General features: G+C 53.6%; 1 protein-coding gene across 1 annotated transcript in view; it reads right to left on the reverse strand.

Moving 5' to 3' along the window:
• SLC2A1 (solute carrier family 2 member 1) overlaps positions 1-22,851 on the reverse strand; it is a 31,565-nt gene continuing 8,714 nt past the window's right edge. Inside the window, exons 2-10 of the mRNA XM_030823635.1 lie at positions 17,024-17,119; positions 4,892-5,052; positions 4,472-4,712; positions 3,721-3,883; positions 3,441-3,628; positions 3,056-3,160; positions 2,778-2,879; positions 1,464-1,667; positions 1-1,090 (exon numbers count right to left, since the gene is read on the reverse strand). Coding sequence (XP_030679495.1) covers positions 890-1,090; positions 1,464-1,667; positions 2,778-2,879; positions 3,056-3,160; positions 3,441-3,628; positions 3,721-3,883; positions 4,472-4,712; positions 4,892-5,052; positions 17,024-17,119 — 1,461 coding nt within the window. The 3' untranslated portion in view covers positions 1-889. The remainder of the gene's footprint in view (positions 1,091-1,463; positions 1,668-2,777; positions 2,880-3,055; positions 3,161-3,440; positions 3,629-3,720; positions 3,884-4,471; positions 4,713-4,891; positions 5,053-17,023; positions 17,120-22,851) is intronic.

The raw sequence follows: 22,851 nt of genomic DNA on the forward strand, positions 1-22,851 counted from the left end.
CATGTTTCTAAAAACCAGCCATTTATATCTGTTTAGGTAAGTAACAGGAGTGAGGTGGTGTATTTACAAGTTGGCTTGTCCAGATATACTATAACTTAGTGTCTGTATTTAATATTGACAACCAAAAATATATATAAATATCTTGCATCTATACACAACAGGGCAGGAGTCTCCGTGTCTTCTTGAGCAGTGAGTTTGCAGGCTCCCACAGGCCCTCTTCTCATGGTGATAGTGTGGCCCTCAGTGCAAAGGAGACTAGAACCCGGCAGCCCAGACTGGCCCTTCCCCTCTCCTCCCTGCACTCCAGTGCTCCCAACTGGTCTCAGGTAAGGAAAGATTAATTTCAGTGGTTGGGTAGGAAGAGATGGGAATGGGCAAATCCTAATGGAGCCTGACCCCTAGAGTGAGGAGATCCAGGCCAGCAGAAGGGGTGGCCATAGCCACCTCCTGGGATAGAAGCTTTGTAGTTCATAGTTCGATTAGTGTGTCCTTAGGACATAGGTCCAGCCCTACAGATTAGCTTGGTGAAGAAGGCAAGTGTCTGGACAGGGCTTAGTCTCCACCCTCAGGCATGGAGCCATTCAGGGTGAAGCCTGGGATGTGGGTACAGGAGACTCAGGCTGATATAAAAATAACAAAATCAGTAATAAAAAAATTATAAAACCTGTTGCTTGTCTGAATAGATTTGAGCAACAGTCTTGCTTTTGTTAAAATCCTGGAGCCGTTAAGTCCTGAATATTCTTCTGGACATCATTGCTGGCTAGAGAAAGGAGCCCCAGGCCCGGCTCGGCTGACATCTGTCAAGTTTGGAAGTCTCATCCAGCTGCCTGTGCTCCTGAGAGATCCTTAGGGCTGCTGGGAACAGGCCGGGCTGGTGGTCTGGGGCGCCTCACACTTGGGAATCAGCCCCCAGGGGATGGAACAGCTCCTCGGGTGTCTTGTCACTTTGGCTGGCTCCCCCCTGCCGGAAGCCGGAAGCGATCTCATCGAAGGTCCGGCCTTTAGTCTCAGGAACTTTGAAGTAGGTGAAGATGAAGAACAGAACCAGGAGCACAGTGAAGATGATGAAGACGTAGGGACCACACAGTTGCTGAAAGACACACAGACACGCTTGGTTGGAGTCATGACCCTACATCCTGGCTGTAGGACTTTGGATAAGTCACTTTACCTTTGGGCCTTTGAGCTGAAAAGGGAACATCCGCCTACCCAGGGATGCTATCATAATTAAATGAGACCACGCTTGTACCTAGAATGTAACAGGCTCCAGGAGCACCATTCAAGGCTAAGGGGAGAACCCTGGAGTTGAGGTCAGCATTCTTGGTCATGTGACCTGGGCTTCCCACCCTCAGTTTCCTCCTCAGCATGATTCCTAATGAGAATGCTGGGCCAGCACTTTGCACAGCACTGTGGGGTCATGCGTGCAGGCGAGAAATGGTGATTATGGACACAGTGGGGGTTCTCACCTCCACATACTGGAAGCACATGCCCACAATGAAATTTGAGGTCCAGTTAGAGAAGCCTGCAACGGCAATGGCAGCTGGACGTGGACCCTGGCTGAAGAGTTCAGCCACGATGAACCATGGGATGGGGCCAGGACCCACTTCAAAGAAGGCCACAAAGCCAAAGATGGCCACGATGCTCAGATAGGACATCCAGGGTAGCTGCTCCTGTTGAGGATGACGGAGAGGGGGAAAAGTTAGACTGGGTTGTGATGGATCCTCAGGGGAAACAGAAGCTACAGAGGCCAGAGCAGAGCTAGGCCAGAAGGCAGGAAGCCTGGGGATGGTCCTGGATTTGTTGTGTATCCAGCGTTGGGCCTAAAATGATTTAAGTCCTGCAGGGTGGCTGCAAGTGTTGAGTCCACCCCCTGGGAGTGGTAATGTGGTATGCATGTGGACGGTGCTAAGAGGCCCCGTGGTCCCCTGTCTGTGCCTGCAGCGCAGTCCGCCTGTGGCAGGATGCAGAAGAACATTCCTGGGGGTGGGGTGGATTCAGGTTCTAAGGCGTGTGAGGTGCCCAGCTCAGGGTGGCACAGAGTAAGCGCTAAGCATATGGTTCTGCATATAACCATTCTCCTTGAGGAGACCAGGGTAGAAAAGTTATGGGCTTTCCACTTGCTGCCTGTCTGGCCTCTCGGCAACCACCAAACTTTCCAAGCCCAGGTTCAGCTGTAAAAGGACAGTCATGGTGCTTTCCTTGCCAGAGGCTGAATAAACAAGTGCCTGTGTGTGAGTGCCAGGCACAGGGTTGGCACAGCGGTCACAGTCACAGGCTTGGGACTAAGGTTGATTCCTGGTTTCATCCTTTATCTGACAAGTTACTAACCTCACTGGGACTTAAGCTTCCTCCCCCATAAAATGGGAAGAACTGAATTACACCTCCAGTCGTGTGAACTGCATGAGGCAAGGTGTGTTTCTGCACCTCTGTGGGGAGGATAGCACTACTTCCCGGGGTTGCTGTGAAGATGAATTGAGGCTACAGATGAAGATTGGAAAGGGTTAATATTAGGCAAAGCAATTCCTTAAGGAGGTGAGAGTTTGGGGTCTGGGACCAGAGGTGCTGCGCTGAGAATCCATCAAGCAGGGAGGAGCAAGTTCAAGAGAGGATGTGTGTGGTTTGGAAGGAGACAACTTCAGGAGCCAGAAGGTCGGACCCACAGCCAGGGAGAGCGCAGCCACCAACAGGCCTGCCAGCCTGGGGCTGAGACAGGCATTTTGGGATCTGAAGCCCAGGCAAACTCTCCCGCATCCCTCACTCTGCAGAACCTAGCAACTCACCAGCAGTGCCAGCGCGATGGTCATGAGTATGGCACAACCCGCCATGCCAGCCAGGCCTATGAGGTGCAGGGTCCGCCGGCCTGCTCGCTCCACCACAAACAGCTGTGGGCAGAGACAGTGTCAGTGCCACCCCTGCCTGGTGCCCTTCTGAACCCATCCACCCAGAGGCCTTGCCTCAAGAGCTGAGAAAGTCACAGGGCACTGCAAAGACCAGTGGAGAAGATGGCACTACCTCCTCCCTGGGGTTTGGCTGGGGGGGCCAGTAAGCAAAGACTCACCGACACGACAGTGAAGGCCGTGTTGACGATGCCGGAGCCAATGGTGGCATACACAGGCTGCTGCACCCCCGCCTTCTCGAAGATGCTCGTGGAGTAATAGAAGACCTGCCAGACAAGAGCAACTGTTGGGGCCTACCTGGACATTGTGGCCCTTCCCTGCCTCTGTAGCAGTGGATGTGGGACCCAGGATGAGTAAAGAATGAAGGGGACAAATACTCAGGCAGAAGGACACTGCACTGCAGTGACCTTACGGGCTTGGGGTCTAAAGGGAAGCTTCTCCTTCGGCAGAGGCGTATCTGTTGTTTCAAGTTTGGGACTTGTTCACCATGCACACTTGACCAGGGGGCTTGGCTCAGGCACAGGAAGGGTGGGTGGGGGCACTCACAGCGTTGATGCCGGACAGCTGCTGGGACAGCTGCAGCACCACAGCGATCAGGATGGGCTGGCGGTAGGCGGGGGAGCGGAACAGCTCCAGGATGGTGACCTTCTTCTCCCGCATCATCTGCCGACTCTCTTCCTTCATCTCCTGCAGGTCATGGGTCACGTCAGCCGTCCCGCGCAGCTTCTTCAGCACTGGGGGGACCGGAGGGAAGGTGGGGGTGGCTCAGAGTGGGAAGAAGGCCGGGGCTCAGGGAGTGGGGAGGAGGGCAGGGCCCTGCCCGTACCACTCTTGGCCCGGTTCTCCTCGTTGCGGTTGATGAGCAGGAAGCGGGGACTCTCGGGGCAGAAGGGCAGCAGGATGCACTGCAGCAGGGCCGGGACGAATATGATGCTCAGCAGCAGGGGCCACAGGTCCTCGTTGCCCATGATGGAGTCCAGGCCGAACACCTGGGGGAAGCAGGGGCCGTAAGCGCCTCTGCCCTGACCCCCCTTCCCACCCCGTCCTGCCGGAGTGGCCTTCCCTACTTTGTGTCAGCTGCTGCTTCAGGGAAGGGCCCCAGTTCTAGAGGCTCTGCCACTAGCATGAGCCCTGTTTCTCAGTTTCCTCATCGGTCACATGGGAAAAGTAGGACCTACCCCAGTGTTGCTGGGAGGACAAATGACAAGGCCACAGATGTGTCCAGCACAGAGAATGGGGGCTGCTACTCTGCCACAGGAGGGTTTTGGGGACAGGGAAGGGGAAGCCTCCTGGAGAGAGGGTACTGTGCATAACAGCCTGCGGCATGTTGGGGGAAGGCAGGCCCTGTGGTTGGAGGCCTAGAGTGAGAAGAAAGGGATTGAGAAGAGTCAAGTCATCTTGCTCTCAACTGGGAGGCCATGGTGCTGTGTTCCCTGGACCTGTATACCATAGTTGTCCTCTGCAGGGCTGTGGTGGCTGGGTGGAAGAGAAACTCTGCCCTGCTGGGCACAGATCCGAGAGCCACTGAAGCTGTGGGCAGGGGCCGTGCCGGGCAGGTAGATCCTGCCCCAGCTTACCTGGGCGATGAGGATGCCAACGACGATGCCCAGCTGATGCAGGGTGCCCAGGGCCCCACGAAGGGCTGTGGGTGACACTTCACCGACATACATGGGCACGAAGCCTGTGGTCAGGCCGCAGTACACACCGATGATGAAGCGGCCCAGGATCAGCATCTCAAAGGACTTGCCCAGTTTCGAGAAGCCCATGAGCACGGCGGACACGAAGGCCAGCAGGTTCATCATCAGCATGGAATTCCGCCTGGGGATGGGATCACAGGTCAGGCCGGTGCCCACATTCCTTGGGCTCCCAGGGGCTGGGTCAGAGGTAATGCCCTGGAACAGGCAGGTAAGTCTCCCCCACTTCCCACCCCATCTGGGACTCCCTGGGCAGGAGGGCATGGGCCCTCCAAGGGCAGTGCCAGGACCTCTCCTACTTACCGGCCAAAGCGGTTAACGAAAAGGCCCACAGAGAAGGAGCCAATCATGCCCCCAACGGAAAAGATGGCCACCGAGAGGGACCAGAGCGTGGTGAGCGTGGTGGGCAGGATGCGCTCCCCGTAGCGGTGGACCCATGTCTGGTTGTAGAACTCCTCGATCACCTGCAGGGGGAGATGCAGCCTGGGTGAGCAAGCCAGGGGCTAGGATTGAGTCCTCCTTTTCCTTTCCCCTTGCACCCCTCCCTGAGAGAGGGCCGGGGCCTGGCTCTGCCACAGATTCACTGCATGCTCTTGAGCCAAGTCCCTCTATTTCTGTGGGCCTCCGTTTGCCCAGGCGAGAAACAAGGCGTTGAAGTTCATCTGAGAGCCCCGCCAACTCTCCCACTTCCCCTAACATGTGGTTTCCAGTGCCCTGTAGTTTCACAGGCTCAGTGTGACTTGCTGGGATGATGGCAAGTGATCAATGGTGGAAATTCAGGCACAGAACAGAGAGGTACAAGACCAAGTGTGGTGGCTCATGACCGTAATCCCAGCACTTTGGGAGATAAAGGCAAGCAGATCACTGGAGGTCAGGAGTTCGAGACCAGCCAGACCAACATGGTGAAACCCTATCTCTACTAAAAATAAAAAAAAATTAGCTGGACGTGGTGGTGCAAGCATGTAATCCCAGCTACGCGGGAGGCTGAGGCAGGAGAATTGCTTAAATCCAGGACACGGAGTTTGCAGTGAGCCAAGACTGCGCCACTGCACTTCAGCCTGAGTGACAGAGTGAGACTCTTATGTCTCAAAAAAAAAAAAAAAAAAAGAGATTCAGAAGGAAAAGGGTCTTCCCACTTGCCCCTTTTCTCCTTTCTCAAAGCCCCAAGGGCCATCTCCTGCCACCAGGCCCTCTCCCCAACCCCTTGCTGGGGAGGAAGCAGGGTTTGACAGACAGGTTCCGCCATCCAAGAAGTACAGACTCCCTGACTGCACTGAGGGCCTGGTGTGACAAACTCACACATGTCACCCTTCAGAAGTGCTTGAAAGACTCACACTGTGGCTTTCTGTTCCCCAGGCCTAGCTCCCTTGTGTCTGGCCTGCGAGCACCCCCTTGAAGGACCCACGGCCTCCTCCCCTCTCCCAAGGGCCCAGCTAGGAGGTATGGGGAAAGGCTCCACACAAGGAAGCAGTTCCAGGAACTGGAAACGCCTGTCCTAGGACAGCCCTGCCCACCAGCCCTGCCCCCACCCTGGCCAGCTCCCACGGATGTGGTAGGCAGGAAGCACCGGTTCTGCCTGAGCACACTCACCGCACTCTCAGTGCCATGGGACTGGCCAGACCCACCCAGCCACACGTATAGCAGAGTGCAGGCCTAGTTACCCAGAAACGGCTTCTTGTGCACGTATACCATCACACACACATACCTGTGCTCACAGAATCTGAATATTCCTGCTTCAGCCAGTCACAAACTCACATGCCCCTCATCCCCTACCACTTACAGCTCAAACTCAATTCCGTGTGAACCCAACCCCTCCCAACACCCCTCCATGTGTGTGCGTGCCGCAACTTCATGCACACACAGCGGTATGCAGCCTCTGCAGCCTCCATCACTGCTGTTGGCCCTCCCTATCCCTTCCAACCCACTGAGGTCTAGCAGAAGAGGAAGGTGTGGGCGGGCACACTTGCCAAACCAGGGCCTGCAGTCCCAGAAATGCCCACCTATTCGAATATGCTGGGCCTGCCTCCTGGTGCCTTCCTTCCCGTTGCCGTGGGTCCTCAGCCTCTAGCCATCTTTTTCCCTGCCCCATCAAAACCTGTCCCAAGTCAGCAGGCATCTGATGGAGGCCAGGCTCCAAGGGGCGAGGATAGTTGGTAGGGCAGAGGCAAGCCCTAAGGATCTGCTTGTCCGTTCCAAGGACGCCAGGCAGGGCAGTGAATAGAGAAACCTGAACTCTGAATCTGGACACAACTAAATTCAGGTCCTAGCTCCACCCCTTATTTCCAGTGTGACCATGAGCAAGTTATTTCATCTGTGAGTTTCCATGGCCCCATTTCTAAAGTGCAGACATTAGCAGTAGCTGCTTCACAGTGCTGCAGGGAATCAGTGAAACAGTGCTCGGTGTCATCATCCCTAAAATCACCCCACTGCACACTGGTGGCCTGAAGGCAGTGCAGACCACTAACAGAGTCTCCCCAAGCCTTCAACCCGTAACTCCTGCCAGGTCTCAATCCAATCTCCTTACCTACCACACCTTTGCGCTACACACCATTTCCCACCCCTTACGCCTTTGAGATGCTACGACTCCTGCCTGGAAGGTACCCCTGGCCTTACTGCTGAAACCTTTCGAGATCCAGGTTTGCCTGACTCCAGGAGTTTATCTTCCCTGAGGAAGACAGTTGATTCACACCATGGTCTGTCCCAGAGCCAGTGCCAGGGATACCTGGTGAGTAAATGGAGGAATCGATGAACCAAAGTTGTTAGGCTCTCCTCTTAGAACCCCTTGATTCTGCTGGGGGCAGACAGAAGGCAGATTTTGACCAAAAAACAGAGCAACAAAACGCAAAGTGTTCTTCTATGGACGAAACTAACCCCAGAGGAGGACTGCGGGAACGGTAATGCCCCGTTTATCAGGCTCCACCAAGAACAGGCTGCTCTGGATGAGGGTGGATATGGGAACTGTCCAGATAAATGGCGCTTGCCCTTCTGAGGGTCCAACCTTTCCTGACCCATTATGGGGTGAAAATGTGAAGAGATTTCACTTTGTTCTCCTGAGCAACCAGACCTACAAGCAGGGCTGCAGGGCAACGGTGTCTGCCTTTGGGGCTCTCTCCAGGGGCAAGGGAGAGGTGTTTGTCCCTGTGCAGACTGGCTCCTGATGGCTAAACTTCTGCATTCCATAGTTCTAAGGAATTCCCCCAACCCTCTGTGGTTCAGAGGCTTGTCTTGTACAACTTCCACACCTCTTTTGAAATTTGCCAAGAAGTCAGCAAATGGAATTTGTTTGAATTGTAAACAAAGAAAGAGTAAATAGGTGCTAAGTAAGGCCTGAAACTACCTAAATAAGCTTGAAGATCTCTTGAGATGTTGGGGCAACTGATAAGAGGGCTGTGTGGAAGTGAGGTGTGACCAGAGCTCCACCCTGAGTTAGGTCTCCTGCCTGTGGTCACACAGTCAGAGGGACCCAACCTTGTCCAGGGCTGGCTCCTGGATGCTGCCTAGCTGCTCGGTTACTCAGACCACTTTATGGGGTGGAGGAAGGGCGAGCAGCCAGCCCTCTGCATGTTAACCTTGGCCTAGACTCATCCTCTCCAGCCCGCAGCAGCACTTCCTGGCCAAGCTGAGGCTGGGTAGTGGGTTTCTGCCTCTTGATGCCTGAGATTTCTGGGAAGAAGCCACGCCTGGTTTTCCAATTCCTACTGCTGGTTCCGGTGCTCTGTGCCCTCTCCTCCCTGCGGATTCATATGGGGTTCCACACTGATTCTTGGCCCAGGAAAGGCAGGGGGATGCTGGAGAATGAGAAGAACCCTACATGGGGAAAAGCTCTGGGGTCACATCCTCCCTAGAAGTGTCTGGGTGCACCTCAGGAAAAAAGAGTCCACTTATTATGCCCTGACAGGATCCCACAGGCCCAATCCCGCTGGCTCCCAGCAGCCTCCACAACCCTGGGTCATGTGTGAGGTGAGACCTGGCACATGCCTGTTCTGAACGCTCCCACCTCACATGCCCATCCCAAGCTTAGGAGTTAGACACTTGATGCCGCCACCACCCCACATCCACCAATCACCAGGTCCTCTCGATTCTGCCTCCGAGTCTGTCCTACTTCTCTACCCAGGCAGCCTGCCCTGGATCTCATCTGGATTCTGCTCCCGACTCTTCCTATCCACCAAAGTCAGACCCCATTTCCCACAGTGAACCACCCCTCAGAATGCAGTCGGAGTCCTGCACACCAAATGTGCCAGGCTCAGCCATCCGCCCGCTTCTCTGCTCCCTTCCCAGCCCAGTCTCTTCACCCAGCTGTGGGGTCTGGGTGGCGGCAAGCGTGTTGAGGAGGGAGGAGCAGTTGTGGTCAGTTCCCGGGGGGGGACTGCCATGGTGTTGGCCGGCCTAGAGCCGAGGGGCTACTACAGATCTCTGTCCAGGTGCCTCACTGAGCCTAGAGGACACCCACCATGGAGACTACCCTGGAGGAGCAGGTTGACTCTGGGCAGCTGAGATCCTTTGGACCAGATGGCTTCTGGTACGCGAAGCTATTCCTCACCCAGTGGCTCTCCTGGGGTGAGGGGGAGGCCTGCCCAAGCCTAAGGACAGCCTGGGAAGCCCCACACCACCTCCCGCCAGTCTAGGCAACTGTGGGTGAGACTACATGTCTGCCCATCTACCAAGGAACTTCTCACTTCCCCTTTGTAGAGGGGCATGAGGTGGCGAACACTGCCTGGCACATGGGTAAGCTGTTACTGTTGTCTCTGTTGCTGTCTCAAGAAGAGAAGTCACCACCTTCAGCGGAGCCTTAGGGACAAGGTTTTCCATTTTGAAATTGCCAGAAATCATTACCCTAAGAATGTAAGAATAAGAAGGAACCTGAAGGAACTATGGGCCTGCCTCAGGGAGTAAAGCTAGTCTCCAGACCCTGCTCGGCTGCTCCTGGCAGAGGAACCCAGCACTCTGTAGCCCCAGAGGGCAGAGGCGCCAGGGCCAGACTCCAGCTCAGGGGAAGGAAGAGCTTTCTAGACTTCAGGGTACGAGGCTGCCCACCTTACAGGTGGTGAGTTCCCTGTAAGTAGGGAGCATGCAAGTCAAAGTGCTCCAGAGCCGGACTGGTAACATTTTATGTAAGAGGCTAGCTAGAATCCATTAGATAGGGTCAGTAAGCCACATATGGCCTCTGTCACTCATTGTTCTTTTTTTCTCAACCTTGTAAAAATGTAAAAACCATTGTTAGCTCATGGGTTGCACAAAAACAGGCTGCTGGCTGGATGTGGCCCTCCTGCCAGCCCTTGATCTAGGATTCTAGACAACTACCAGGAGGGGTGGGCGTTTTGGAACCTCTGGCTGGTCTCACCATCCTTCCTGCTAGACATTCCTTTACCCCAGGAGGACTAGGTCAGTTAGGTCATCCCCAGCAGGGATCCCCGGGCCAGTTTTAAGCTCGGTCTCAACCCTCCCTGTGTTCTACGGGATGCTATTGTGGGGAAGAAGGGGCTAAACTGCCAGCCAAGCTTTCAGCGCCAGTTACAAGGAGGAAGGGGCCAGCTTCTCTGGCTTAGCCTCTCAGCCTGGCCTTCACCCCTGTTCCCTGCCTGCCCCGTCTTCCAGTTGGGACTGGCCCCACACTGCCCCTCCCTCAAGCTCTCAGCCCAGGGCCTTATCTCCACAGCAACTCTCAGCCACACCCCACGGTCAGCTGGGAGATTGGGGCCAGATGTTCCAGGTGGCGCTGGACAGATAACCCTGCCCACTGGGTCCCCTGGGGCCTCACTTTGGGGCCTGGGGGAAGAGGCCCAGGTTGGGGCTAGAGCTGGGCCCCAACCCCCCTGCAGAGGGCTGGACCACCCAGGCTGCTTCCCTGGAACAGCCCTGACATGGCTAGCCTCCAAACCAAGGCCAGGCCAGGCCAGGCCTCCCGGCAGACAGAGGAATCATCCCACCGTGGTGGCCACACCCGAAGCCCTTCTCAGCTCTTGCAATAAAGCGTCTCCTCTACCCCAACTATGACTCACGAGGCACACGCAGTGACTCCCTCATATGACCTAGACACCCCACACCTTTGCTTGGGCCTCATCATCTTTCAGAGCATGCACAGACACTCCTCTGGAAAGCCTGCCTCCCGAGAACCACACCTCCCACTCCACTGCAACTGGCTCTCAGAGACGGTTTTGGCACCCCAGAGGACATCTGCCAATACCCAGAGACATTTTTGGTTGTCACAATGGCTATTGGCATCTAGAAGGCAGAAGCCAAGGACGCTGATAAACATCCTCCAACACAAGGTACAGGCCTCTACAACACCAGCAGAAACATCACAGTGCCAAGCTGAGAAACCCTGCTCTAAGGGCGAAGCACCCTCTCCCTCTTCCTTCCCTCTTCCCACTGCGCCTGCTCACATTTCCGTCGTCGCCTTTAGACGGCTAACTGTAAGGTACCGTGTGCTCCCTCTACAGTAAACCTCAGCACGGCCCTGGAGATGGAGAGTTGACACTAAATGACCAACAAGCCATGAATCTAACTGAAGGGCTTGAGGGGTGATGTGATATGACAGGGTGCGACGGTGTAAGATATTGTGCAACTGTGTGTGGGAAACTTGAGATGTTGGTACATGACTGAGCTTGACTCAGCTCTGAAGTGAGACCGCACACGGCCAGCTGGGTGGCAGTTGGAGGTGAGTGACAGGGTGTTTAGGTACCCATCTGGGACTGTGCCCGTCTTCCACAATGGTCAAGGGCACAGACTAGGGCCAGACTCCCCGGAGTTACATCGCAGGCTTGCCACTTACTAGCTGTGTGTCCTTGCTTTAATTGCTTAACATTCCTGTGCCCCAGTTTCTTATAGAGCAGGGAAAATTATGGTGTCTGCCTAATGGGGTTATTATGAGGAACAACTGAATTACTATTTCTAGAGTATGTATGACAATGCCTGGGCAAGCTGTAACTAAGCAGTAAGGGTTTATGGTAGTGGTGACAGGTGAAGGGGAGAGGGGACCAGAACTCTCTGGATATAGGAGAGAGAAGGAGAGGCTGCCTGGAGCACGAAGCCCAGCTCAGCCCAGTTCAGCCTGATGGGACACAGGGCTTGGGTTGGGAGGCGGGTGTTGCCTCCAGCTCTTTCACTCACCAAGCTGGGTCATCCTGGGCAGACCTCACCTCCTCTGCAGACCAGGTTCCTCCTTCGTCAAACAAGGAGTGTTGTTTGTCAAACAATGAGGCCCTTTCTGGCCCAAACTCTCTGGATTCTGAGGATGCCTTATTCTCAGACATGCCTGACACTGTCCCTTGGGCCAGGACTTCATGGTTTCTCAGTGGCCGTCAGTCACCTCTACTGGCAGCTCAGTCATTTGGGGAGGGGAAAGGCAGTGCTCGGATGAGCCCAGTACGATAGTCAGGATTCCCTGGTTCATTTAGTTGCTCCCTCTATGGCTGGGCTCACCTCTTCCGCCTCTGAACTCCTCCTCCAGGAGGGGGATGCGTGGCAGGAATGTCCTGTCATCACTCACAGCAGGGCAGGGGCAGTGTGCAGGGCTGGGGAGGCACAAGGTCTGGAGCCCACCTCTAGCTCAGCCTCTCACTCTCCAGATACCTCATCTGGCTTCAGTTCCCTCATTTGGAAGAGGGGAAGATGTCAGCCCCGCCTGCCTTGTAGAGTTGCTGTGAGGTGGTAATTTATGGGGAGGTGCTTTGTAAACATAGAAGGTAGTATAATTAATTAACCACTTCCAGGAGGAAGCCCTTTGGGGCCTGTTTCATGGAAAAGAACATGCTTCTGGCATCCTCACCATTCGTGGGGCGAAGTGTCTTCTCAAGAGTAGGCAAACCATGGCCAACCCAATGCTGTTTCCTAAGAGAGGTTCTTCTAAACAGACAAGGGAAGTCAGTGTGCCCAGTGCAGGCAGTTAGCGATTCCGCATCAGCAGAACATTTCACACCCCTGTACCTCTGCAGAAGCCGCTCTCACTGCCCAGACACCTGCCCCTCCTGCCCTATGAGGTCAACTCACCCCTCAAGGTCCAGCATGGCTGCCAAGTCCTCCGTGAAGCCCTTTTTTAATCTCCCCTGTCACCCCAGCCCCAGCATTAGTTGCCCCGTTTGCTCTCACAGCACCTTGAAGCCCTCTGTTAGTGACACTCTGGCTTTCTCCAAGGGGTCTCTCCCACTGCTGTGGAGACAGGGCCTGGCTCGGACTGTGTCGCAGGCAGCTCTCTGAGGGCCAGCATGTGCCTGCTGTGTTCACAGCTATACTTCTCCCTCCTCACTGTCTAGGACAGCATCTGGCACAGCGTGGATGCTCAGGAAGTCCTGGCTGAATGAAAGGGTTGGCCGGATGGAATCTCTGTGTCGCCCTAGGGCAGGCCTTCAGCCCTGCCCAGGCACAGGAGTCGCTCTGCCCTGTTACTACACGTGGGCTCTGAGCCTCACTTTCATTTCTTCTTCTTGGGTCCTTCTGTCCTCTCTTCACATGTTACATGTTTCACTTCTACTCTGGCTCCTGGTTGGAAAAACCACAGCCAGCCTTATGAGAAGTGTTTGTAAAGTACAAAAGTCAACACACCAAGTGTCTGGGTGCTTGCCCAGGAAACACCGCTAGATTTCAGCGTTCTCGGTTCTGGCCACTCACATCTCCAGCTTCGGTCTGCTGGGGCTGGTTCCTGAAGTGACCTTTGGACAGGTGCCCACACATGGTCCTATGAATGCAGTTTACAGCCTCACCTGGGCCCTCTGTGCTGCTGACCAGCCCCGTGACCATGCCCATATTCCATGACAGTTATAACCTCTTGCCTATTTCTGATTAGATGGGAGGCCCCAGGGATCACAGAAGTTCATCTCAGATTTGTCTACATCTTCAGAAGTCTCTCAGTCCCTGGCTGGGCATGGTGGCTCACACCTGTAATCCCAGCACTTTGGGAGGTCAAGGCAGGTGGATCACCTGAGGTCAGGAGCTTGAGACCAGCCTCACCAACCTGGTGAAATCCCATCTCTACTAAAAACACAAAAATTAGCTGGGCGTGGTGGTACACATCTATACCAGTAGCCCAGCTACTTGGAAAGCTGAGGCACGAGAACCACTTGAACCCAGGAAGCGGAGATTGCAGTGGGCCAAGATCATGCCACTGTACTCTGGCCACTGTACTCTGGCCTGGGCAGCACAGCAAGACTCTGTCTCAAAAAAAAAGGTATCTCAGTCCCTCCTGGCCAAAGGCAGCCCCTCCCTTCTGCTCTGACACCACCCTCCCTCCTGGAAGACCTCCGCCCTCACTTCCTTATCTTCGCCCTCTCCTGCTGATTCCTTCCAACATATTTAAAAATAACCTTCATTAAAATAAATAAACAAATTCCTAGCCATATCATCATTCCAAACCTCCTCAACTCTTTTCTCCCTCTCCCACCAACTCTTTTGGAAGAGCCGTCTCCACCCTTTCTCATCTGCCTGTCACTCTTCACCCAATCGTAGTGAGGCTTCTACCCACGCTGTGCCACCCAGTCAGCCCAAGTGGCCACAAGGCCACCATCACCTCTCTGCATTCAGCAATGTGGAGAGGCTTGCCCAGTTCAACCCCTGGGGTACCTGATGGCATTCCTCCACTCTGTTCATCCACTCACTATCTACCAGTGTCTATTACCATGACAGGCACCGTTCTAGGCACTAAGGACACGGCCGTGGACAAACCAAATACCCTGGCCCTTCGATGGCTTACATTCTCCCTCTGTCTTGGGAGGGTATCCTTTCCTGGTTTTAGAGATACCAGCTCTTGTTCTTCTACTTAGGGTCCTTTTCTAGCAATAGGTTGTTCTCTGGGGCTTTGATCTTTTTACTTCTAATTTTTATTTATTTAATTATAAAATTGAAATGAGGTCTTGATGTGTTGCTCAGGCTGGTCTTGAACTCCTGGGCTCAAGTGATCCACCCACCTCAGCCTCCCAAAGTGCTGGGATTGCAGCGTGAGCCACATGCCCGGCCTTAATCTTCATTTCTCTTTTTATTCCACAGTCTCCCTAGAAGATCTTCCTCCACTGTGTGGATACCAGTGAATAACTCTCAACATTTCCCCAGCCTGGGTCTAAGAAACAGACCCATACATGCAGGTGCCTCCTGCACATCTCCAGCTGTGTCACCCCACGCCTCCATTCCTGCACATCCCACGGCCACCTCTCAGCTCCTAGCACACCTGCTCCTTCTTCAAACCACACATCACCCATATGCCAGAAACCTAGAAACCATTTTTAAACCCTTCTCTGTTGCCCTCGCACGGAACTGATGACCAAATCCTGTCCATTCTTCCTCCGAGGGTTTGCTTTTATGTCACTAGTGCAACGGCAACTTTCTTGATGGTTTCCCGTCTCTAGTCTCACATTCTTAAGTCCACCCTCCATACCAGAAGCCTGAGTCATTTCCCTACAATGCAAGTCTGATCACGTCTGCCCTGGGCAGTGGGTCCCTATTGTGCTCATCCTGAAGTCCATGCTCCCTAGCTGGGCCCCCGCGCTGGTGCCCATCCACCCCTTCTGACTGTGCCGTGCCATACTCACAGGGCCCTTTGTGGTCTGGCTCTTGCCTACCTTACGTTGCTGACCTCCCCAACCTTCCCCCTCCTCCTGTTCACTCTAGTGACACACTAAACTACTCACGCTTTACTGAATGCCAGGCTTTCTCTCTTCTGGGCATTTTGCTTTGAAGGCCCCCTGCTCATCCCAACCCTGTTCTGTTTCTGGAAAACACCTCCTCTGTCCTGGCCTTAGAGTCCTAGTTCTGTCATTAACTCACTATGAGATCCCAGTCAAGACATCATTAAATCCGGTAGCTGTCAACCTTGGCCGCACATTTGAATTGGTTGGGAAGCTTTTAGTTGAACGCCCAAACAGCATCCCAGACCAATTAAATCAGAATCTGGGGGTGTCCTGGAAACCCCAATGTGCAACCAAGCGGAGAGCTCAACCTCCCTCTGCTTCCTCCCGGCCTGTCTTATAGACTCTCCATCTGTAAGGATTCCCAAAGGGAGCCAGTTCTGAAGCACACACTTTGGCAAGAGCTGTCAAGAGCACTTAGCAAATGCAGGGCTTGGGGCTGGTCCAAGCATGGGCCCACGGTTGCCATGCCCGGCAAACTTGGAAAAGTCCTATCACCTCCGCTACAGCTGAGCATGACTCAGCAGGCCAAGCCTTCCTGGTGACTTGCTCCTCGGCATCGGGCGTGGCCCCATAGCCACTGTCTGCCTATTTGGAAGAAGCCCAGCGAACTCTAGACACTACCTGGTTCCCCCAAACAGGCCCCTGATCTTTGGGAGTCACCGCACTCACTTTCTAGCCTCATCTGTCTGGACAAGAAATGTGGTCCTGACGTGAGGACTGCCCACTCTCATTTGGTCCTCTCTGGGAAGGTACAGATTTTTAAACTGGCAAGGCAGCTGGTTAGGAAGACAGCCTGAGGCCATGGAAATAACAGAGCTTGGCTTCTGACTCCAGCATTCAGTAGCTTTGTGACCTTGGGCCTGTCGGTCATTTCATCTGCCTGGGCCTCAGTTTCCGGGTCTACAAAATGGAAATCACCACCCAATCTCATAAACACAAGCAAAATGCCTGGTACAGAGGAAGGGCTCTATTTCCTTTCCTGTCCCTGCCTCGTACCCCCTACCCCCCTTTCCGCTTCTCTCCTCCTTACTGCAAATAGGCTGGGCTGGAGGAGATGGTCTAGGTCCCTTCCCAACCTGACATTCAAGTAAACAAGTGAGGACAGATTTAAGATGCATGGCAGGCAGGAGGAAGCCAGCACAGACCTTCACCCGCTGTGGCTCCCTAGGGCATGACGCCTTTTCTGCTTTGGCTGGCACAGGGCCTTCAGGGAGAGGACGCGGTTTCAACCTACAGTTGGATGCCTTAAAAGGAAGTGTGCTGCCTGTGGATGGGTATGAGTGCAGGCTCAAGGACCACCTGGCAGGCAGGTGTTGGATACCAGCTCTGTCTCTGACTTAGCTGGGTGATACTGGGCGGGTTTCCTCTCGCTGGCCGTTTCCCACACCTGCAGGCTGGGAGTGCTGCCTGTTGCCTCCTGACAGTGCTGCAGTGAGCATCAAGTGAGACAAGCCCATGAATGCCTCTGCAGCCCCAGAATGCCACGGAAATGCAGCATTATTGTATTGAGCTTTGCTTTGAGTTTATTATATCATCAAACATATTATTATATGACTGAGTTGAGTGGGGGGTTGGTCAAGAGGGCCTATAAAAGACCCCAGGATTCTGTGGGACCTGAGATTCTGGAATTCTGCCACCCTAAGATTCCAAAGCAAGAGAGGAGTCTCTGACATGGTCAGGGCCAGAAAACTGGCTGGAGAGGCAGACGGGGCGTTGATATAAATGACTGTAATTCAGGTGGTGGTGTGTGACTGTGGGCATGTGTGATGTGCAACAGAGCAGGCTGGTGTCCATAAGCCAACGACGGCACAGTACTCACCTTCTGGGGGGCATTGATGACTCCAGTGTTGTAGCCAAACTGCAGGGAGCCAAGCACTGCTCCTCCCACGGCCAGCATGAGGCGACCCGTCAGTTTCTACAGAGAAACAAACCACAGTTATAGGCGCGTCTGGGAGCAGGTTACTACAGGGCAGGGCCTGGACTGGCAGGTTCTTGTGTTCAGGTATCTTGCCTGACTCTTGGCACCACACCAGTCTTTCTCCCAGGAAACTTGGCCAATTCCCGACCTTAGGTGCCCAAACCAGCCTAGCTGACTTCAAGACACTGGGCTGGCCGGGCCATTTCCTGGGGAGAGAGGGGAATTATGGTCTTCTCTCTCTGTAGCCAGGTCTCAGAGAGGGAGAGGCTTTGGATTCTTGGGGGTCTCATTTCCCTGGTGGAGCCATGCCCAGGGTCTGGTGGTTCTAGACTCTGACTGGGAGGCCCAGGAACCAGCCCTCCTATGCAAGGGGGCCCAAATTACTTGGTAGGAATAGCACAGATATAGATAGGAGAAGCACCCTGGATTTGGAGCCGAAGGTGCTGGCTTCTGATTCCAGCCCATCCGCCTGTTTGCTCTGTGAATTCCAGCAGGCTAAGTCCCCCATGTACCACTTCTCCCTTATCCTCTATTTGCTTGTCAGCAAAATGGCAACGGCTTCGTTTGTCACACTGGAGATGTGATCCCACCTTGCCCTACCCTTCCTGCTGTTCGCAGGGCAGGAAACCGAGCCCTGAGAGGGTGAGGAAAGTTCCAGATCACTCAGGAGTCCGAAGCAGAACTCAGGGCTCCGGACTCCCTACCCAGTGCTCCTCGCGGCAACAATCCCCAAACCATAAGCCTCCCAAGGTTACATGGACATAGACGACATGCTAGGCAGGAATCCACTTTGAAAAGTGCACAAGGTAAGAGTGTGGGGCTAAGGTGTTTCCAATGGGCAAAGGGACGGGAGAGAAAAAGAGCAGTTTGCTTCTGTCCACTGGAAGCCGAGGCCCTGAGGCAGCAGGAAGGGCAGAGGCCAGCAGGTGAAGAGCCCTGCTTAGCCACAGGTGACTGAGAGGCCAGCAGGGTGTCAGCCCTGCTGGAGAAAAGTACTCTTTTCAGCTATAAAAATGAGGAGGTCAGGAAGTATGACATTAGGCAGGCCTTTAACTGATTGTGGGAGAACAAGGCTGCGGGAGGCGTGCCAAAGAAACGACTGCCATTCACTACGCACACTACACCAAGCTGGGCCCTGGAAGTGGGTGGAGCTGGCCATGGCCTGGCTGTGGGTCTCTGGGCCTCGGTTTCCACAGAACCCAGAAGCAGCCTTTACTTCAAGGTCATGACAGATAGCCCTGGGCGTAGCTGTTATCAGGCATATTCCCAGTATGGTCTTTTCATTCTCTGAAAGTGGTCAGTCAGAGCAACCACTGCAAAAGCCAAGGCTCTCACATCAGAGGCTGCAAAAGAGGAAGAAGGCTTTGGCCCAGGAAGAGTGTGCAGCTCAGAGCCCCCTCTGTGTGTGCGTTGCGTCCTTCCCATTAGTCTGTCTACCTGACCCCTTAGCCTGCCTCTGCACATTTATTCCACATGCTGGGGCTTCCCTCATACCACAGGGACTCCATTCCCCCTCAATCCTCTGCATTGCCCAACTAGAAAGACAGCCCCTACCCCCCGTATGTCCTGGCACTGCCCCCAGAATCTCCCTTCTCTCAATTCTCTGGGGAGCCTTCAGGCCCAGAGCTGTTGTTCTGAGTGGGTAGTGAGCAGCTGACAAATTTCTGGGGGACCCCAGCGACACACCAGGTCAAGCCTAATTCATAGGGTGGACACTAATTCAGAGGCTGTGGCAAGGCACTAAGCATCACCAGGAGGGCTCACTGAACAGTGACTGCTAGGCCTGCCACGTGCTGGGCTTTCTGCCTGCGGAATTACCTGCATTTGCTCATGGGATGCAAAGTATATACTGTATTTTTCTGGAACACATTAGAATAGATTAAAAAACAAGCAATGCAGCAACATCGATCTATGATTTAAGAAAACATGACATAGTTATATAATGGAATACATAACCTGGGAGTTCGAGGCCGCGGTGAGCTGTGATCACCCCATGGCACTCCAGCCTGGGTGACAGAGTGAGACTCTGTCCCAAAAAACAAAAGCGAAACCAAAAATAGAGCAGTGTGTATATTGTATGCTACCTTTTGTGTTTTAAAAAAAAATTGGCTGGGGGCAGGGGGAGAATATACACATCTATTTAAAAGAATGCACAAGAGGCTAGGCGCGGTGGCTCACATCTATAATCCCAGCTTGAGGCCAGGAGTTCGAGACCAGCCTGGCCAACATGGCAAAACCCTGTCTCTACTAAAAATACAAAAATTAGCTGGGCATGGTGGTGCGTGCCTGTAGTCCCAACTACTTGGGAGGCTGAGGGACAAGAATCACTTTAAGTGGGAGATGAACATTTTATAGCCTTTGGCACTTTTTTGAATTCTGAATGGTGTGAATGGAATCACCTATTCAAAATAATTTTTATAAGCCCTATGATTTCACAGTACTTAGAACAAAGCAATTTAAATAAAAACATTAAGCGGAAAAGAATACAAAGGATCCACGAATCTGGCAAAAATTATGTTGGTAGAGCATGAGTGAATGACACTGGCTGTGTGAGGTAAGTGCTATTATCACAGGCCCTGTTTTACTGAGGTCTGCATCTGATGTTCCAGGGGTCTGGAGCCTCTGAAGTCATCCCTGGGGCCCCACTGAGCAGCTGCTCGATTGTAGCCTCTGTCAATGGGGGCTGCTGGAGGCCAAGGATATACCCCTCCACTGGACCTTGTCATCGGCAGGTCGAGGTCAAACTCGACTTTAGAAAACCTGTCTACCCATGCCCCGGGTCATATCCACATCCACCCAGGCAGCTGCTGCACTAGGACTCACTAAAATACCAGTGACCCATGCTCTAGGTCTCATGCTAAGTAGAGCTGGGGCTCCGGATGAAACTGGACCCAGTCCTGACACCAAGGAAGGAGTTTCCAGTCCAGTGGGGTGGGGGTAGTGGGGAGGCAGATGGAGATGAGAGGCTAGTGTGGTCTGGGCTTCAACAGGGGGCTGGTATGAGGCACTGTGAGAACCCTGGAGGCAAAGATTTCCAGTTTTGCCTGGGAACAAAAAAGATGAGTTCCCAGGAGGTGACATTGGAGCTGGGCCGTGAAGGACACACAGAGAGTCTGCCAAGTGGGAAAGCAGTGGCAAGGCTACATTCCAGGTGGACAGAACAGTAAGAAATGGGGACCGATCAGTCAGATTAAGAAACAGGGTGCTCAGTGTGGCTCAGTGCTAGGTGTAGGGGGAGAGACATGGTCCCTGCTCGTCAGTAGGCACAAGACACTGCGACCAATGTCAGATTCATGCTGCCACCCTGCTGCGCCCACCATAGCCGGCTTGATCATTGCTGGGCTTAGAAGCAGACCCATGTTTAAATGCAGCAAGCTGCCTCCTTTCACCTTGGAGTTGGATATAAGGCAGCCCTGCTCTGGACCTTGGTTTCCTCACCTAGAAAACAGGGTTGAAAGTTCCTTCCTTAAAGGGTTGCTGTTAAGTTTTCTATCAGTATCCATCATGAAGCCTGGCAGAATTCCCTCCACAAGTGTTTGCTGGATCGGGGAAGAATAGCAAGCTACCCTCGATCAGGCAACCCCAGCACCATCTGCCCCCCCACCAGCCAGTGGCTGGAACTGGAACATGGTAATGAAGTCCATTCACTCAACGTGTATTTATTCTGGTGTCAAGCTGATGAACAGTTGGTGATGACTTAGAGAAGGGTACTAGCCCCACAGAGCTTGTGATTTTCTTGTGGGAGCCTTTTTTACTGGTGGGGAGCAATGTACAGCCCAGAGTCTGGGATCCCCAGCAGCCCATCACCACTCCCTGGGGATAAGACTACTTTCTAGAACATTCCATTCTCTTCCAGGCCTTTGGTCTTGCTAAGTCCTCTGCAGTCTCTAGCTTATTACTCATCTGCCACTCAGTTTGGGAACTCCTTAAGCATAGAACCAGGGGCAGCACGCAGCGATCCCAGAACTTTGGGAGGCCAAGGTGGGCGGATCATTTGAGCTCAGGAGTTCAAGACGAGCCTGGGCAATATGGTGAAACCAGGTCTCTACTAAAATTACAAAACAAAAAACAAAAAAACAAAAAACAGCCAGATATGGTGGCACACATCTGTACCCAGCTACTCAGGAGGCTGAGGTAGGAGGATCACCTGAGCCTGCGAGACAGAAGTTGCAGTGAGCCAAGATCATGCCACTTCACTCCAGCCTCGGCAACACAGCAAGAAAAAAAAAAAAAGAATGGAACCTGGGTCATACCGTGTCTGCAGCCAGAGTGACCGGAGTAGGCAACAGCACATACTAATTGCCAAAGAAAACCTGCCACTTTTCAATTTGGCTTTTGGGCAAAGCTGGCTCTGTGTGTATCTGTTGTGCCAGACCATGTTCATCCTTAGCCATTTATCAAACCCCTGACGAGTGCTGGAACATCAGAGCTCTGAGAGGTAAATACAGCACCCCACAAAACCCTCCACTCCAAGCCCACAGGGCTGTCGAGGAAGGACCTCTGAAGTCAGGCAGACCGAGTTCAAATCCTGACTCTCCTAGGAGAGTCATGGCCTCTCAGCTTGGCCAGCGACTGGGCTCAGGGTTCAGCACAGAGAAGCATTTCTCACGTCCCCACCCCTCACCCTCCCTATCCCACCGCTGGGAGTCTCACGACCCACACCCACGAGAGCCCTCCCTCTCCCAGGAAGCCATGGATGAGGTGTTAAGATTCAGGACCTCTCCCCCAACACTCAGATGCCAGATGGCCCTGGCCACATTGTATAACTTGCCAAACACTGTGGCCTTTTGACCCATGTCAGTGTGTCGGCATTGCGCTCCAGCCCCAGGGTTGGCCTGCAGCAGGTTCTCAATCTATATTGGCACAGGGAGGGCACATGGCTACTGCCACTCAGAAGCAGGGTATTCCTGGCAAGAGGAGGGTCCCAGGGCCGGCAGGCTCCATATGTTGCTCCATCTTGTCCTCTTCCCACAGCCTCCCACATGGGTTCCCCAGGTGCAGGGAAGCAGGGGATGCAGGGCTTTCCAACTGCTTAGTCCACAGCTCAAAGGAGGGTGGGAGGGGATTACCTGAATCCATGACAGCTCCCTTTTAATTTGTTTTGTTGTGTTTCTTACTCAATTAAACGAACTTCTGGGCATTAAAACAAAGAACCTCAAGGCTGGGTGCGGTGGCTCACACCTATAATCCCAGCACTCTGGTAGGCCGAGGCAGGCGGATTGGTTAATGCCAGGAGTTCGAGACCAGCTTGGCCAACACGGCAAAACCCTGTCTACTAAAAATACAAAAGTTGGAGACGGGCACGGTGGCTCACGCCTATAATCCCAGCACTTTGGGAGGCCGAGGTGGGCAGATCACGAGGTCAGGAGATCGAGACCATCCTGGCTAACACGGTGAAACCCCATTTCTACTAATAAAAAAAAAAAAAATTAGCCCAGCGTGGTGGCACGCGCCTGCAGTCCCAGCTACTCGGGAGGCTGACGCAGGAGAATGGCGTGAACCCAGGAGGCAGAGCTTGCAGTGAGCTGAGATCATGCCACTGCACTCCAGCCTGGGCGACAGAGCAAGACTACGTCTCCAAAAAAAAAAAAAAAAAATGTACAAAAACTAGTGGGGTGTGGTGGCACATGTGTATAATCTCAGCTACTTGGGAGGCTGAGGCATGAGAATAGAATCACTTTAACCTCCTGGGAGGCAGAGGTTGTAGTGAGCAGATGTCACACTGCTGC

This window comes from Nomascus leucogenys, chromosome 12, assembly GCF_006542625.1.
Source record: "Nomascus leucogenys isolate Asia chromosome 12, Asia_NLE_v1, whole genome shotgun sequence".
NCBI lineage: Eukaryota > Metazoa > Chordata > Mammalia > Primates > Hylobatidae > Nomascus > Nomascus leucogenys.